The 18,817-nt window shown below is 47.4% G+C and overlaps 1 protein-coding gene across 1 annotated transcript in view; it reads left to right on the top strand.

Moving 5' to 3' along the window:
- Positions 1–6,672: 6,672 nt before the first annotated feature.
- Ser (protein serrate) overlaps positions 6,673–18,817 on the top strand; it is a 42,040-nt gene continuing 29,895 nt past the window's right edge. Inside the window, exon 1 of the mRNA XM_018024333.2 lies at positions 6,673–8,359. Coding sequence (XP_017879822.1) covers positions 8,312–8,359 — 48 coding nt within the window. The 5' untranslated portion in view covers positions 6,673–8,311. The remainder of the gene's footprint in view (positions 8,360–18,817) is intronic.

Raw genomic sequence — 18,817 nt, forward strand, 5'->3', positions numbered from 1 at the left:
TCTTCTTCTCTCGGCCTTATCTCGTCCCCTTCTTTCTTTATTCTTTTGCCATTAATTAACCCGACCGGGTCTTATCGGGACCGCGGTCGACTCCGCTGGAACGCAGCGGTCGACACGCTCGCGGGACGGGGTTGGCCGGTGACTGGTCGGAAATTGAACGATCACCGGTACCAAAAGTTTGTCCGCGACGGCGAACGTCATCGACGTGATTCGATTATTATTACGGGCCCGTGGTACCGCCTCCTTTAACGACCGAACAGGAAGAAACCTGGTTCCCCGTGTAATTACAAATTTTTTTGCCACCGAAATACCGAGCGCGGGTTCCACCGCTCGCGGGAACACGCGCGACCGAAACGACCACCCAAATAATAAACCGACTCGCTGCTCCTTTTTGTAAGTCGAGTTTCTTCTCTCTCTCTCTCTCTCTCTCTCTCTCTCTCTCTGTGTTTTTTTGGTACGCGGCGACACGCATTGGCGACGGAGGCTAAGTCGATTTTTCTCGGATCGTTCATCGAAAGATACCCGGCGCACGTCGAACGATAAATCTCCCGCTTTATCCAGACGTCCATCTATAATCTATACATCTTTGAACGTTATTGACAACGTCAGTGAATTAACGGTACGACGCGTTATGCTGATCCTTCCTTCCACTTTTACCCACGACCCAGAGGCGCCTTTTCAAAGGGACGAATTAGTAGCTCGCAGAATGAGCGTTGTAAAGATCCGTTTGAACCAAAAAATTTTCGATCATCCAAGTAATTGTTTCAATCAGACGAAACGCTCTACTACCTTCTTGGGAAAATTCAATCAAAGGTATCGATCCTTCGATCATTTGCCTATTTTATTACCGAAGGAGGCGTTCGGAGATGAATCAAAGGAAGGTGGGTCACATAATGAAATTTACCGTTGACTCGCTTGGTCTAAACGCACCTTAACGACTTGAGACGGCATTTCATATAGGCATCAGTACAATTACGCACGAATCAGGCCCGTGTCCAATTCCGAGTTAGCGCGAGCCACACGGAGGATAGAAACGTGTAATTTGCTGAATAACGTGTTTAGACCACGCGTTATTAATTCATGAAATCGCGGTGTCCTCGCGTGAGCACGAATGAAAACGTGTTCAATGGTTTGCTGAGAAAGGTTACAGATTGTTGAAAGGATCGTTCCTTCTCTTTTTCACCGAATGTTACTCTTCGAAGAACAGTCGACGTGCTATTAAATAGTCCTCACCGTTTAACGATTCACTGACTGAATCCCAGGCCTGTTATGGTTTCTTCTTGGTACCTCCTCTCATACTAAAATTTAATACGTTTAGCTTTCAGAGGTTAACGATCTAAATTTATCGTCTGAGGTTCAAACAACCTTTTATGTAATTATATCACGAATTTCACGAGGTATAGCCATGTGAACGAAAAACTTGAGCAAGAATTCCCTTTTAATTATCGGCACATTGAGGTGTAGCCCTTTCGGCTCGGTCCTTTTAGTGCTAATGACGCGAATTTATATAGCGAGTTTGCTTTCCTTTTCACAAAACCGCTAATTGCAGCATCGTATTTTTCACGGACGTAGAACGCTTTTCGCGCTCGATTCAGCGAGAGTTCTACGCGATTCCGTTTGCACGGGTAGTGAAAAGCCCGCGTGGTACGTGCACGTGGTTTTTAATTTGTAACTGAGTAACGGGTACGCGATTTCAGCCGGAGCAATTAGCGTGCCGTGTCAAAAGGACACTTGACGTGTATTCACGGTTAACGGAACCGGGGAGGTAACAGCAGCGTACCGTGGCTCGTGATACGCATGCAAATTCCCCCAGAAACCGATCAACCGATGGTTTCATCCTGCGAAAATGATCCCTTTACTTCGCTTCACCTTTTTTGCGAATTAAACGCGATGAGAATGAAAATACAGTTTCACATACTGTGTCTCATACGTCTTACAGTTTAAATAATCGAGATACTAAAATTTAATTAAAATCCTCGGCTCTAAATAAATAACGACTTGCTTCAACGATTAATTAATTATAATATATGAAGATTATTATCTCTAAAAATTAAGAAGTTTCGATTCCATGAATTAGTCGTAAATAATATTTCAAAGTTGCAGTTCTCATCTCATTCAACACTTTGTGAAGCGACAGGTTTTAAATACACTGTTCCCGTAAATTTCCCCGTAGTAATCGTTCCGCGAACATCAAACAGGGAACAGTAATTTCACGACAACAACGTATCAAACGCAGAAGCCGGAGGCAAGAAACTCGGCCTGTGGAAGCCGAGAGACGCGACGAGGGAAGACGCGGTGGATTTCCAAGCAGTGCGGAGCGGCGGCGGCGGCGCGGCGGCAGTGGCGGCCCAGCTGGAATCTGGTATCTATAGCTGGCCGACGAATACCTGAAGAAGGATCATTAAAATCCCTCCGCGTATGCGCTGCTCACGCGGTTTGTATCCCGTCGCGTATCCATTACACCTTAATTTCGCGAGGGCCTTTCGGTAAACCGACCGGCGCAGCGCTGCGGATAATGCCTCCTGGAATAATCGAAATGGAAACGAGCGGGAAACGTGTTTTAACGAATGCTACAGGAAAAACCCCTGAAGAGAGTGAGATTAAGAATAAGAAAACGGCCTTCGGGTCTCGGGAGCGAGTAAAAAGAGTCGCTCGGCTCTATGAGAAATAACGATTTAAACGCGCTCATTATGAAACGATTTAACCCGTTTGAAGGGATACGCGATTCGAGTGGGCGAAGAAAAGGTCGGGAACACCCCGGCCGGACGAATTCGAAACGATCTCACGACACGAGGGGAGACAACGAAAACAAGGCGGATGAGCACGGCAGCAACGGGCAAGATATCAGGCAGCACAGGTGGAATCTGGTATATCTGGAGGCGGTGGGGCCTGGGACCAGGGACGTGAAGGGCTAGGAGGGGCCGTGAAAGAGGGACGCAAAAGCGGGGCAAGAAACGAGGGAAGGAGACGAAGAGAAATAAGCCAAACTTTGCTTTTCACGAAGAGGAGGAGGATGGGGGAAGAAGAGAAGAGTCTCTCTCGAACAGTGCGCACCTAAACACTCCTGCGCGCGTGTACACGTTCGCGCGTTTCTCTACGTTCGCCCAGAAGCGCGTGTGCGTTTCGCCTCCTCCCTTTACCCGAGCCCTGTAACCCTCTCGGGCCCCTACTCCCGGCCTCCATTGCGGCTGTAATAATGTGCTCACATATTGGAGTATATACCTAAGGAGGCCTAAGAGGAGAGAAAACAGCGGGAAGAACCAAGAAGATCCGGAGGGGACCGGGAGGAGACTGACGGGGCCCGGAGCTGGACCAACGCCGCGCATCTCTCTGTACACATCCCCGTCGCGGCGTGTATCCATCTATACGCGAAAGGATGTGTGAGTGCGTTAAGCGTGGCCACATGCCCACCAGCGGTAATAAGAGAAAATAAGTAAAACCCTAAGGTACGAACCGGAGGGGGCATAGGGCGGTTCAGGGTGTAAGGGGGCGAGGGGGAGACCCGTGATGCCACGAAGAAGGAACGATACGAGGGCGGGGGCAGGGAGCCAACGAGGAGGAGAAGGAGGAGGTGAACCTGTTCCCGAGGGAGTTCCTTGACCCTCGGGGGGCACACTGTGTTGCGAGTCTTCGAGAGACGCGAGAAGCCAGCGGTGTAGCCACCATGATGCCCCCCGGCTAACTTCTCTCCGAGCCCTCCAGTAAAGCCAGTGCCTCGGCCCAGAAGGAGACCGAACGATACCGGGTGAACCAGGAAGAGGAGAGATGGAACGCGGGATATACTCCGTGCGGTAGGCAGACGGGAAAAAGATGAAGGATGAGAATCCACGGGCGAAGAGAGACGGAGGCAACGTGCGCCGTGGAACCTGAAGAGCACGTTGAAGAAGGAGAGGCGAAAAGAGCGACTGATCAGGGGGGGGGGGGCAGCACGGTATACCACTACTACCGAGCGTACGTCCGTCCATCCGTCCATGGTCCACGGTGCACCATACTGGCACGCTACCACGAGTATACTCGTCGATCCCGCGGGCCTGACGAACGAAACCGGACAGAGAGCGAACCAGAGGCGACTACGATGTTGCCCATTGGTATCGGTCCCTCTCCTATACAACATTATACCCTACTGTTTGTCCCATGAGAACGCGTTTGCCATATTTCCGAAAGCTGACGCCTGATGAAACAGAAACCGAAAAGTGCACAATCCGTTTCAACGTTACTCGGAACTTTCTTAAATTTCCTCGTCTTGTTAAAAATTATGCTTAATTAATAATGAAAGCTACGAGATTAATTATTAATTTAATAATATTCTCGAATACGAATTTTTACAAATCTATCAATTTTTGCAAAGGTATCACTTTGCTCTCTTGGGATAAACTATACAATTTCTTTCGAGCAGAGATAACCTTGCTATATGTAATGAGTGGAAGAAATCAGGGCTGGAATCGCGAAAATTTAATTTCGATCGCTGCGGGGTTCTGTTAAATGGCCGCTCGTTTTTCTTCGGTGGATACGGATGGAAGTGGAAGTTCTGGGGTCTGATTGCAATTAGGCTAATGCGATCGAGCGTTACTCTACCGGGGAAATTGATTTGATCATCTGCATAGTTACACCGACGCAGTTAGTTACGCTAGTAGAACGATTCTATACGTTTTTTTAGTCCCTTACAACTTAGTTTTTCTTTGTTTCGTACACTCGCAGTTTATAACGAAATTCTTTTCTTTTAATTACAAGAATTAATGATGTAATTCTATGAACGACTTATAATAATTTTCTTCCTCTTGTGGTCTCAATTATAAATTGAAAGCCAATAATGAAATTAATTGTGCTCTAATTGTAATTTATGACGTCTCCATGAATTAATTTAAACGTTCAAAGATGAATTGCAGGAGATAAAAAAAAACCCAGCAGTTTCTCTCGAGCGTTCTGTTTCGCGGAATAACGCAACCGCGACTAGAAAGAAGTTCACTCGAGGAGAGACCCGGTTGCCGGTGATAATTTATCGCCGTTTAACCGGGCCGTTCGTTCGACTCGCGCGATAACTCGACACGCGAATTACGTGGAACATCGTACATACGGGGGCAGAAATTCAATGACGGTCCGCGCCGATGGCATTTCTCGCCGAAGAGGCCACGTAGGTACCGTAGTAGTAGGTATGTACCCCACGGTATCGGCAACATAATGACGGTGGACACGCGACAGCCACTTATCCATTATTCATCGTCCGAAAATCATTCCACCGGGATATACATAATTTCGTGGACCCCTTCCCCTGTCCCAGTCATTATGCCCCGCGTAACCGTGAATTTAATAACTTTAATTTCTCGGGCTCGGAAACTGTGCACGAAAATTGGACCTGTCCTCGCGACGACGTTGCACGACCGCTTTTGACCCACGGTAGAATATCGATTACCAATCATCCTGAGACTTCGTGCATTTATGGGAAAAATTGAACACATGGGGTGTGTAAAAAAAAAAATTGCAAAATTCAATTTCATGCTATTGATACCCTTTATCATTTAACACTACGTTAACAGCGTACATAGTCACGGCTAATTGAACTTGAAAAATATGCATGATCGAAATCTATATCGTTAAGACTCCAGTCTTCCGAGGAATACACGGTGTGTCGTGTAGAAACGGACAGAGCTCGACCTCTGAGTTTCATAGTCTCATCCGCCGAGGTGAGAATACACAACGGGCACTCGCGATGAAACCGATTGCAAGATATACGCGAGTGCTCCGCTCCGAGTCGCGGATATCCACGGAGCCCAGCATCCACAGAACGGCGCGCAAGTGTACGATCCGTGTAATGCCTTCTACACGGAGAGACGTCATCCGCAGGTTAAACAGAGACGGTACCACAAAGTATCTATCCATGTACCGCGCATTAACGTTTCTTAAAGCCGCGCTTAGACCAAACAAACGAGAAGACAGAGAATTGATTCTATATAAATGGTCTGAGAAAAATGTTCTCAAGTTCATCAATAGGAGTTCATAGGGTTCAAAAGTTATTTTCAAATTTGAATTAATGATACAGGAAAGAGTCACATAAATTAAAACATTGTCAAAATACTGAATACAGTAAATTAATTACGATTCTAAATGCGTCTTCACGCAAGTACGTATCAAACCAAGGCCTTTTAAATCGAACAATTAAAGCTTGACTGAACCTTTGATCTAAATCTTATTCAAGTAAATCTGGACTAGGAACACGAAGTAATTATCAATTGCCTGTCAAATAAAATAATATTCTTCAGTCTCGTTTGTTATTTGAATGCAATTTACTTGATTTTGCTCCAATTCGTATCCACGAGCATGTCCACGAGCGTGGAAAGAGTGCGAGAGCACCCTCGTAGGAGAGAAAGAGAGAGTTTGATCGAGCGAGCTTGGATCCATGGGGTCGGGGTGAAGAGCGGTCCCACCGATGATGGTGGGAGTCGTCGATGCTCCCGCGTTGGAGGTGGAGAAGGCGACGGGAAGGGAAGGTTTACCACGGGGAAGGGACGCTCTCGCGATAGAGAGACCGAGAGGAGGATAGACAGGTGGGCTTGGTGCGAGAGAAACCGAGCGCAGGGAGCGAGAGCAAAGGAGAGTGTACTCCGACGAGGGGGAGGGGGAGGCCCGCAGGCCGGCCTGCGGCTCCGACTCAGTATCCCCGGAGCGACCGTCTCGTGTACCCCGCGGAGGTTCTGCGTTTCCGTGCTCCAGCGTGCACGACACCAGCCACAACACACGCACACACGAACACTCACATTCGTTTCACGGGAGCGTACACGCGAGCGAAGCCACACGCACCCACACACACGGATCGTGGAAGGGCCGCGTGTACACGGGGTTACGCGCGCGCGACTCCGTCTTCGGCTGCGGCGTTCGCACACCTGTTCCTCTCGGGGAACACGCCGATATCCGTGGCGAACAGTACGCGACAGTTTGACCGACGCGCGTGGTTATCGCCGACCACTGGCTGTCCGAAGCGCGCGTCCAGCGAAAGGGGTGAGATCATCCCCCGAGGCGCGGGACCCCGAAGTCTCGGTTTGAATCGTGGTATCCAGTGTGTCCAACGATTTGTGGATTAATCCTGCGAAGCTGACCATAATTCTCGAGCTTCGCCACCTTCGATCGGTTTGGAGCAATGTGTATTGGATGTTTGCTTCAGACGAGAAAGTTAGATCCTGTGCGAATTGAGGACTAATGGTTCCGGTGCACTTTAATTTAATGAACAGTGACATAATCGTAAGGTATGAACAGTGTCGAGTATCTCGTGCGATTTCACTTGTAAAGTCCTTCGGCATCGAGAAGCACGTGCTCCAGTTGCTCTGGTGATTGAACAGTTCGAAGAACAGGTGGTGCGTCGACTGTTGAACGAGCCGTCGCATTTAATTCTCATTAGTCTTTTGGGAAACGATTCGAGGGTCCGTCGAAGTAGGTCGTCGGGGTTCGTGAAAGAGACCAAGGAAGAAGAAGAAGAAGAAGAAGAAGAAGAAGAGGCGCGATCTTATCGAGCGTGCGTCACGTGAACAACGACGCGACGCGGCTCGACTCGATTAATTACCGTCGCTCGAGGTGAAACGGGCGAGCAGGGAGAAAGACAGCTGGAGAAAAAGGGGGAAAACGAGAAGGATCGTAACGACGTACCGATATCGCACGATCAAAGGCAACCGTACGAGGGAAAGGTACCTACCTACCTGTCGCGTCGCGAGAGTGCACGTAAACATCTTCCAGGCCCCCGTCCCGCATCCTCGATAACTCCTCGCCGTCGAGGAGTCGTGGTCGTCGTGTTGGAAAGTCGGAGTCGATCTCTCGCTGAGAACGATCCTGCTACAATAAACCGCGAGTATCCGCGAGAAAACGGGTCGGAACTCTTAAGTAAATACGCATTACCCGGATCGTACGTGCGCGTCTTGCCGATCGCTCGTAAAACGATAACTTATGATATAGTAGTGTTAAACAGTGCTTCGTAAGGAGATAGAAGTGTCTTGGAATGTACGAAGTGGAGAACCGTGAAAATTGATGAATCGACGTCAGTGGCTAGCGTAATTGGGTGTGTAACCGCGGACCGGAAGTAGTAGGAATACATAAGAAGTGAAGTGTGCCCGATCGACGAACGAGGATCTGTATTACCCGGTCGATCGTATGTACGGTGTGACGAGTGGTTTTCGAGGGTTTTGAGCTGACAGGGGATACACGGATCTATAGGAGTGGAAGAGTCAAACGAGCCGATTCGATAAATCGTTAGGAGTGGCTGGGGAAGAGTACAGGTGACCCACGGGGAATGGTGATGCGGTAGTCGAGGGATTCCTCGAGGAAAGACATGAGGGCGGCCGCCGCCTACGTCCTGCTCCTTGCCCACCTCATACAGGTACGTGTACGCTTTTATCTACCCTATTCCGCGACAACGCGGAATTCTCTTCCGTATTCGACTCATACGGGCATGTACGCTGTCACGCGTTTAATCGAGCCGACGCGCCGACGGCCAGCGTCCTGCTGCTTCCCCGCGAAGCTTTCCATCGAGAATGTTACAAGTTTGCGAGTACTGTTAGATTGTTCTCTAGATCGACTTAGTTATGCTCGGTTCAAAGAATTTACTTCTTAACAAGATTCGAGTACGATCGAGCATCAGAGCTTCGAAGGGTATTTAATTTTTTGCTATACCTACTATGCTCCAACTGACTACCTCTCATTGTCAGTGTGAAACTGTAATCAGTTGCGTCATATCTTCGTTTCATTCATACAACTCGAAAGTTGCATAAAACCTGGAGTTATTTATAGCAACTCTTCTCAGCTGAAATCTGTAGTCCAATTAGAGAAACGTATTTTTAGAAACATATTAGTATCTACTATTGGAAGAGTGCGCCGCGCTTTCCGACGCAGTCTCCCATGAAATTGCATCGCACTCGAGGAGAAAAGAAAAGTCCAATTAGATAGCCGATAATCAAGCCGCGAGAGACAGAGTAGTTACTCGCCGATGCTGAACGATAAGGTCGCGGGACTAGATAAGCTGCAATTACCGACAACCGGCTTACGTATCGAGCACGGTCTATCGAGGCCGGATAGTGGAATAAAGAAAAAAAGACGATTACATATTAATTACATGCATCAGAGTGAACGAAGCGCAAACTGTCGCAAAGTGGAACGATTAGATAAGTAGCGGCCGGCTCCGCGATGAATCATTGGGACGAGGTTTATTAACTTATCTTAGACTAATTCGATGAACGCGTGTAAAGACAGTCAGTCTGCTGGACGTTCCATTCTCCTTCGCTCGCTCCTTCTCGCGACCTTTCAGTTTATCCGTTTTTTAATTATTCCTAATCTTTCCAAGTCATTTCTCTTAGTTTAAGAAATTGCAGGAAATGAAATGAAGCTTTCAAACAATTATCGTTTCTTCGTTTGACAAGATTACTATATTAATCCCAGAGCGTAGCGCGAAGGACTTCCAAGCGTAGTTACCAAACTGTCTCATTGTCGGTCGAAAATAGTTCCTTCCGCTCGCCGATTTCCACGGTAAATCACCTCGGGACAGGCATCTATAAAAGCGTTGAACCACCACCGGCAGTTGTCGGTTGCGTTAGTTTGGTTACGTGCGCAGGTAACGTCTGGAGCTTGTCTCACGGCGGCGTTTCTCCCCGATTCCTGTGTCGTTGCACAAGAATATAGGAGGGCGGCACGCCGCCGCGCCGCTGCATCCTTCTGCTTGTTCTCATCAAGCGGATACACACTTACGATGTAACCACGGTCTTTTTTTCCGCCGATGTTGCCTCGTCACCCACACTTATCATCTGCCTTCGCCCTCTCACCGCTCTCTCCCTTTCTCCCCGCGAGCATGCCTGTGTTGGTATCATTGTGCGCCGGCATGTATCGCGCTATTGTCCGCGCGCCGCGCCGCGATGCCCCGTCGAAAAATGTATAACACGTTGCATCAGTGTAATGGCTCGGTCTTATTTGTATCTTCCTGCGCGGTTATTACACGCTCTCGTGCACGCGTTCTCTATGTATTCAGGAAGTGTGCCCGGGACACGCCGCCGCCGCGCCGACTCTTCCTGGCAAAGGATATTCATACGTTTTCCACAACTACAAGATCACAGTCTTTAGAGACAATTATAAATACTGTCATCAAACATTTATATTCGATCATTAATAATATTAGAATCACTGGTGTCGTTCTCTGTTCCATGAGAAACATCCAAAAGTTGCATATCCGGTATCCAATTAGGTAGCAAATTTATGTGACAGCCCTTTATACTTTAGCCAAACAAGAGCAACAGATTAGAACTGAACTAAACGAAACTCTGAAGAGTGCTTGTGGAGGGTGCCACTTGAGACACTCCAGTGGGAAGCATCGATGGTTCAATCAGTTACCAAATCTCTTGTTCACTGGAAACACCCGCAACGGGAGCATTGGTAGGAGCTTGGAAGCGCAATCTCGTTGACGGCTAAATACAGCCTGTGTGGCACTTGGAGATCGCCGAAACGGTGGTCCAAGAGGCGAGCGTTCGGAGCGAGAGCAACCCCGAGTGTGTTTCTCGGGGGTAATTGGGCCTCGGGAGCGAGAAGTGGCCGCGACCGCCAGGCTCCACGAGTTGTATGGGAAGGGAGGCCCTTTTTAGAAATGAGTTTCGAGGAAGAGGGAAGTGGCAGGACTCCGCGTCGCCGTTCCCTCGATGATTTCGACCTAGCGCAATTAAGCGCCGCTGCTCTGCTCTCTTTCAATTACAGTCCGCGGTGGAATTACCGTTATAACGCGCGGTGGCTGACGTCCGAAAAAATTCGGCCGAAATTATTCCGAGAAACCGATGGGTACCTACCTCGAACCGTGGAGAGCGCTCTGTCACTCTCTATATGCTCCCTCGCGCACCTCTCCAGTGTTTAATATCACGTTTGCCTCGCGAGGGAGCGGAATAAATGGCGCGGATAATTGCTCGTCCAATTAAATGCTTACTTTAACCGATTTTATGGTACAAACAATAAATTACTATTTGTTTTTCGTAGAAGTACATAGAAAGTAGAGCGAAGGGAACTACTAATGATACGTTGCTCTAAATATAATTTATTATTAGACATACTGATATGATTTCTAACTTTCGGACGTCACATGCTAAAAATGATTAATTACTGTGTACGTTTGGGTAAATACACAGCGCGACGTTCACAAGGGTGTTTCGTTATCGTAGCTACTCTCACCGCGATTTTCCCCGATGCTAAAAGGAATTCAACGCTCGTCGGGCAACCCATTAAGCTCGAAATTGCACGGGATGCTCTTAGCAATTATCGTAAACCCCCGTTATGGAGGCTCGTACGAGAGATCGATCTGCGTCTGGACGTGGAATCGTGCACGCGAAATCCGATTCACTACGTTCCTACACAAGCCAGGCGGATTTTTCTCGACTCGATTATAATTCATCGTCTCCCCCGTCGGCGCGTCTTAATTATCCGGCTTGAACGTGCTCAAAGGATGGATCGAAAGCCGGCTCTATGGGAGAAAAACAGCCAGCCGCAGAGTCGACGGACTCACGACTGTGTGCTTCGACTTATCTTTTTTTTAATTTCCCTTCCTAACTTCTTTTCTCCCTGATCAACAATTACATTCTTCTCGCATTTGGTTTTCATACTTCGTTAGATGAATTTTGGACAATAGGAATAATTGATGTTATAATGTTTTAAAAACTGCTTAGACGTTGTAATTAATTTTTTAACAAAGCGACGGAACAACTGGCCAGGTCCAAAATTATTTCGTACACCCAATCACAGTAAGTGATACATTAAAGACTCGGGGGGAAAAAGATTGACATGCGTAATTCGAGTGGAATTAACCGAAGATTTTAAAGAAGCGCGGGCATAATTAATCAACGTCAGCGAACGAAACTCATTCGAACTGGACTCAATAACTCTGTCAGGGTAAATTAACTCGCAGCTCGGACGGGTTTTTGCGTAAAGGTTAACATCTTAACTACCTACTGTTCGTGAAATCTGTGTAGGTGAATTTTTCAATAACCTCCGTACGAAACGAACGAGGAAACTCGAATAATTCCCATCGAAGGTATAATTATAATTAATCACGGTCCGACCAATAGATCTAACATAATTAAAGTACCTTATTAAAACCAATTCCTGCGTCCTGCGGTCACGAATTAATGTTAATAACGTTGTTAGCGTACACATATTAATACCCGTAATGTCTGCCTGAATCGTGTAGCCATCAACCGTTCACCCCTTCAGAAAATTAACGAAAGTACGAACGGAAAAAAGTTAGAAGATTCCAAGAAAGCTTCATAAATCATAGCCGGGTCCTAATACAATAATCTACCGATCGCAACATACTACATATTAATACACGAAGTAACATACCTTCATTATAGTAGCTATAATCAACCGGTCACCCCACCGAAACAAAAAGGGTAGCCGAAAAAAGGAAGCTCGCGAGAGATAGAGGACTTCATAAATCATGGCGACCGCAAACAGTCTAAAAACAAGACATTAAACCCCGCAGAAGCAACAAGCGGACGATCAGAACCGTCCCACGCGAAAGGGTTGAGAAAAAGACGCGCGCATGCCCCGCGGCGTCGCCGACGACGACCCGTTTAGCGCATTAGCGCGCCGCTTCCGCTTTTACCCTGGGAACCGACCCTTCCGTCTCGCTCCCTCACGCTCGGACGGGGATACGTGCGCGAGCGCCGGCTTCGTTCTTGTTCCTCTTCTTGCGTCCCGTCGCTATCACCGCGGCCAATTATCAGCTGCCGACTGAACTCCGAGGCAACGTTCTGCCCATAAGTATAAGTGTGTATAAAGCTCTCTCGGCTGCGAAGGTGCAACGCGCGGGATGCAACGAAAGATAGTCGCGCGTACGCGCTCGTGATGCGAATTAGACGAAAAGAAGAGGTGGCGACGTCGGGGGACAGGAGGGACGGAGCGGTGGCTAGCCGTGGCGTGACGGAAATGATAAACGCGACGGGAGTGTCGAACAGGTGGAAACGCAAGGACGAACGCGAGCAGCTCGCGGAAGTACCGTTCAGAAAAGCGGCGATGCCTGTTCCGGATAAGTGAAATGCAAATACCCGCTGGCTGGTTGGAACACGGGGGAAAAAGGCGAGATAAATTATTCAACCGAACCGATCGACGAACTTACAAGCGGCGTTCGTGATCTGTGACTGAAAGCCGAGCGGACTGTTGAGATACGAGGAGGAAGACCCACGCGAACGCAGAAGGAGAGACGAAGGAAACGACCGCGAGCTTCGCTGCGAGAGCGAGAAACGAAGAGGGCCAGAGGGAGAAGAAAGCTGGGAATATACACCGGGATCGAGGTGAAAATAGGGAGAAAGAGAGACGAGAAGCGCGATGCTGCCGAGCTGGGCGGGTTAAAGCGAAGCGTTTAGCTGGCGGTCACGCGAACCTTCTATAAAAATCAGCCCCGAGGCTTCGCTCGCCGGATGCCCTCGCCAGATAGACAGATAATGCCGTCTCGTGGTGGTGTTGCGCGCTGTGCGCTCCGCCGCGATCCTGTCCTGTGCGCGCTTTCTACCCTGGGCCGAGGGCAACGCTGCGCGGCGTACAGGTGCGTGCCTGCGAGTCGTTTTTCCCTCGGCTGTTCGCCGTCCTCAACGCGGTGGCCCGAGGAACGAGCTGCGGGAAGGTGGCTAGTGTTGCATTTTACGAGTTCGGGGAACGGGACAGTGAACGGATTTTGAGTAATTCGTGATGAACAGAGTCCTATTCTATACTTTTCTTAATCCTTTATTCATGTATATGGAAATAATTTTATTACATAAGTAGCTAGATTTGATATAAGTAAAAGTTACGGTACTCTAATCCGATTAAAACTGAGGTGACAAAAAATAAATGGTTCCTTTCGATAGGGTGAACAGCTTTTACTTATTCAGAACGTTAAAGCCTAAACTAGTTTCTTATGGAAAATTGTATTACGTCGAGGAATGAATAGGAAAGACACACGGCACGTTATGGGCCTTCTGTCTAATCCTGTGACTTTTGAAAACGTTTTCTAAAAACACTCTTGCTTCTATCTCCGCCGTCGCTTTGAGAGCAGAAGTACGGACGTCAACGGGAATGGGTGACAAAACAGTGACAGCGAATTAGTGACGGTCACTCCGAGACGATTTCCACGGTAGCAGTTTTAACAAAGAAGGCCACTTTGCTGGGAGACGTTCCTTGTCGTCTACGATCCTCGCGACTCGTTTTCTAAAGACGTTTCACTTCTTGTCCCTTGAATACCAAATCTCTGCATTACCAAGTAAATACCAAACGCACCACCTGGCAAAATGTTTTCAACCAAACACAATCGTACGAAAGTAACTAGAGATATTTTTAAAAATAGAATATTAAAAATGCCTATACTATTTTTCGCAAACATTTTATTACATATATTATATATTAGCTTTTAATTAAATAGGTAGACATTTTTATTTGCTGACATTGATCCAGATTAAAATTTAACAAACATGGTTACTTATTTGGGATATTCCTTATAAGAGGTGCTCCAATTTCTCTCTGTTTTTCAACATCGTTTACGTTCCATCGAGTACCAAAAATCTGTCCGAACCGACCAGCTGGGACGGCTTCGGATATCGATTGCTCGCGGTACGTATCAGACGCACCGGGCAGCGATGGTCCCTCATTTTCATCTTCACTGAACCCAGACCGGTGCGGCGCGGCGTGTCGTCGCCAATTATAATTAAGTATACACCTTAAACGAGTCTGCTCCCCACAAACATAAGACACCTTTTTTCCTTTTAATTTATTGTCGTACCGCCGCGTAACTCGTTGAACCACTGTCACACATGTTTACGCAACGTGTAATTGGCGTCGATCGGTCGGAGAATCTATAGCCCGTCGATTAGAGGGCCTGCGAGCCGCGTCTCTTTCGACGAGCGTCTCCGGGCGTCACGATTGATTGTTTAACGCGTCTTCGTCGGCGGACACGGCCAAAAATGAAAAAGCGATACCGAGAACCACGAGGAAATTGCTCGCGAAATTTACACCCCGTTATGGAGCGTTAATGGATGGTGTGACACTTCCATCGGCCTCTCTTTATCGCCTCTCGTGTGATTAATTTCAATCCGGTGTCTCGATTGCGGTCACTGAATTATGATCATGGCAGGAGACGATTGCCCTCGAGAAACTTAAATTACCTATTTCGTTTTTCTGTGGATGACAGCAAATAGCTTATAAATAAACGAATAATGTAGAGGGACAGGTTGTTAACACCTCAAGTTTCGAGCTCAACTATGCATTGATCGATCAACCAAGATTAAAGCCGGCACGGAATAATAAGATTTTTTATTAAAAGGAACGTTAATTCGCGATAGGGATAATCGATAAATATTCAATCTGGCGACGTCTTTTTAGTATTTAAATGAACCCAGCATCCTTGACCGTTTGAGTCAAGTATTCTGTCAGACAATGGTGTCGACAACGTTATCGTTATGCGGGCACTTAAACGTCTAGCTCCGATCCGAGCGAGTGTCTTGGCTCACACCTGTTCTCCTTGTTTCGTGCGTTCGATTCGGGCGGCAGGTAGGTACGGATCAGGTTGAAGAAACTGGATGAGCCGGGGGCTCAGCCGTCGCGTCGATCGTGTTTCATATCCACCCTTGACCGGACCAACAAAAGCTCATCGATAACGGCCTGCCGTTTTTAGTAGCGGCGACAAGTTCCCATGGCTCTTCCCACGGGGAACACGATACACCCACGCAACGATTACTCCTCAAATCGCCCTGAGAAAATGCGCCGGGGATCGGCCCGGTAAAAATTTAATCCTCCGGCGTGGCGTCGCATAGTCCTCTTCGACGGTGGAGAGTGGCCGGTTAGAAAATTGTGTTTGTGCTCCTCTGTGTGTACACACCAGAAATTCCTGGCGGGTAATTTGGTAAACACAAAGAACGGTGTGCCACTCGAGGGAAAAAAGCTGTTCAGTTTCGTGAAGATTTTCTTTTGACAGGCTGACGGGGTAATGGTGCCGAAGAATGCAGCGAAGGTAATTGCTGTGTTTGTTCGGTAAACTCCTAATTTTGTTTGGTACCTCGGTCGATCCGGTCGTGGTAAAATATAACAGCGTGCGTTGATCGTGAAAGCGTAAAGGCGACTAGTACTCGTTAAGGAATTAAGGAATCAGCAGATCTCTTACATTAATTAGCGAGGATTTTAACAGTTTTGTACCTCACGTTTGCGGAATCATATTTATAATCAGCAGCAATTATTTCGTGCAACAGTGGAAACATTGTATCGTTTTCAAAACGTAAGAAACGCACGTTGATGCAATCAATCAACATCAAATGAAACAACGCCTCTATCTGATTTTGAAACTTTCTCTCGAAAACGAAAACGACTAACGAACCTGTCGGAGATTTATTAAAAGAAACGAACGAACGAATTAATTTATTCCGACTGTCCCGGCATCCGCGGCATTCAGATTCATCGCCGACCTTGATGATCGGTAGTAGGGGAAGAAAATAAACCAGACGACTTCCCACGCGCGCGAGCCTAACAGTTTTTAATTATTCCGGTAATTTGTGGTCCGATCGAGCCCGATCCCGATGGGATCGAGTGGGTAGCAAATAATATTAAGTATAGGCCTCTCCGCGAAAAGAGAGAGATATATGGCGTTGGCGCACACGGACGCACACAGGAACGAGCGGAAAGTAATACGCGTCGGGGATCCGAAACGTGTTTCAGCGCAGCGAACCAAGGGAGATTTCGGCCGTGGCACGGTGTAAAATTAAATGGTGCTCCGGCCGAGTCTATTTCGGCGGGGCAGGTAGCGGCCACCGGTAATTACTACCTACGACTTAGGAGCTCAAAGATAAAATGAAAGGGCCCGGACGATTTTCGAAACCGAATTCGCGTCAGTTGTTGTTGTTGCTGTTGTTCTCCCGTGCTGCGGAGCAGCCAACGTGCACCCAACGGTTGCGCGCACTATCCGCGCGAACGTTTTGTTGCTCGTTTTCCGGTTCGACGTGGGTCGCGTGACGTGAGCGACTGGTCCTCGGCTCTTCTTCCCTTCCTCGTTCTCGTTCTCGTTCTCCGCGTCCCGCGGCGCGAGGAACGAGGGTTTCGATGGTCATCGAAGATGGGACGATTGTTGCCGGGAGACTCCACTCTTCGTTAATTGATCGGCCGGTTGATTAAGCCTAAGTTTCATTTTTATTTGTACTCCGGCTCCAGGTAGAAAACGATCTCCGACTCGTTCCAACCTGAGTACTATTCTTTAAAAATATCCTTCCACGTTCTAAAACACGTACTGTTTTATCAAATTATATAAAAATAATGTAACTCTAAATGTACGAACGAAGTTCCTACTTTCTTTTGTTTCAATCAACCGACTCTATTTCCTCGTCATTCGATTTCCTGGATCTTCAGTATAGACTCATGTTCATTCTTATTCTGTCTCACAATGACTCGTGAGACTTTCATAATTCATAACATGATTTCAGTTTGAACCGGTAGCAAACGATAATTAGCGTCCACCAACGACGGTGTAACTTTCATTGATCCATCCCACCGAACCGATCGACCAGTTAGCAAGTTTTCAATTAATATATTAACTCCGTACTCGCTGTGGTGTTCATGTATAGTAATTGCATCCATCACTAATTAGGCATTTACATATAATTACACGTATTCCGTTCAGCCGGTTACTCCGCCCTCGATTCATGTGCGCTAATGAGATCGCTGATAACAATTAACCCGCGTAACCGGATCGTCCCAGTGTGCCGTTTAGCCTCGATTATATCCGATGATCGTCCCGTTTTCGAGAGTCATCCTGTTATTAACGCGTCCGATTGAGGAGCAATCCATGTTCAGAAAGAGAGAACGAAAGGATGCAGTTTCGTACGCACGTAACATATTATATTTCGCGTTACAAGCTGTTTCTTCATACTAATCTTCGATATTTTAATTACGTCTAAGAATGTAACACATTATTACTATGAAAAAAGTTAATTATATCTCCGCAACTATATGAAGTATTCAGTTTCATTTTGTTTAGTCTTCTGTACTTTTGCACCTCAATAACGTATTTACGTGCAGTAAAAACGCATCTGGAAACACCTAACAATAAAATTATGACAGACGTCAGGAGATCAAAGAGAAGTATAAAAAATGGTAAATTCCATCGGAACGCGTCAGATATTCTATGAGAATCTGCGGAAAGGATACGGTAGGCTCGTTCCTCAGTATGCGTTCCGGGGCCGTTTTTTCGGTCGAATGAGTTATTCGTATTAACTCCCGCGATGTTCGACGCGCGGAAGAGTTAAGAGCCCGGGGTATGGCTCGCTGCACCTTGGCTATGCGGAAAGGAAAGGAAAGGAAAGGAAAGGCCTTGCCTGTTCTCCGGCGAATCGGTGCGCACAGAGAGAAACGGCTCATCCTCGTCGTGTACGTACGTCGAGGGCAACGTAACGAGTCACGAGCCCGTGCAACGGAGGTTACGTGTACACGTCGACGGCCAGGGTAACGTCCCACGGGAGGAGCCCTAAAACGTAGGGCGCGCGTAAAACCCTCTCCCAGTCGTGTACCAGGTGTCCAGAAATCAATCTCGTAACGGAGAGTCGCTCCTTTGTTTCCTCGTGGCCGCGACCGATCGCTTTTTTACGGGATGCCTTGGTGGTCCCGAGACACGCTGGCATCGCGTTTTCAGCTTCCACTCGTTTTAAACCTTTTTTTCTTCCTTGCGCGAGAGATGCTTTGTTCCTCGAGATGTTATTGGTCTCCCTTTAAAATGTTTCATAATTCAACGACGAAAATTTTACTTTTAATTTTACTCTTTGGCAACGATTAACGTTTTCTTATGCGTTCGACTAGTTACTATAAT

This window comes from Ceratina calcarata, unplaced genomic scaffold, assembly GCF_001652005.2.
Source record: "Ceratina calcarata isolate Rehan_Ccalc_2016 unplaced genomic scaffold, ASM165200v1 scaffold329.2, whole genome shotgun sequence".
In the NCBI taxonomy this organism is placed as follows: domain Eukaryota; kingdom Metazoa; phylum Arthropoda; class Insecta; order Hymenoptera; family Apidae; genus Ceratina; species Ceratina calcarata.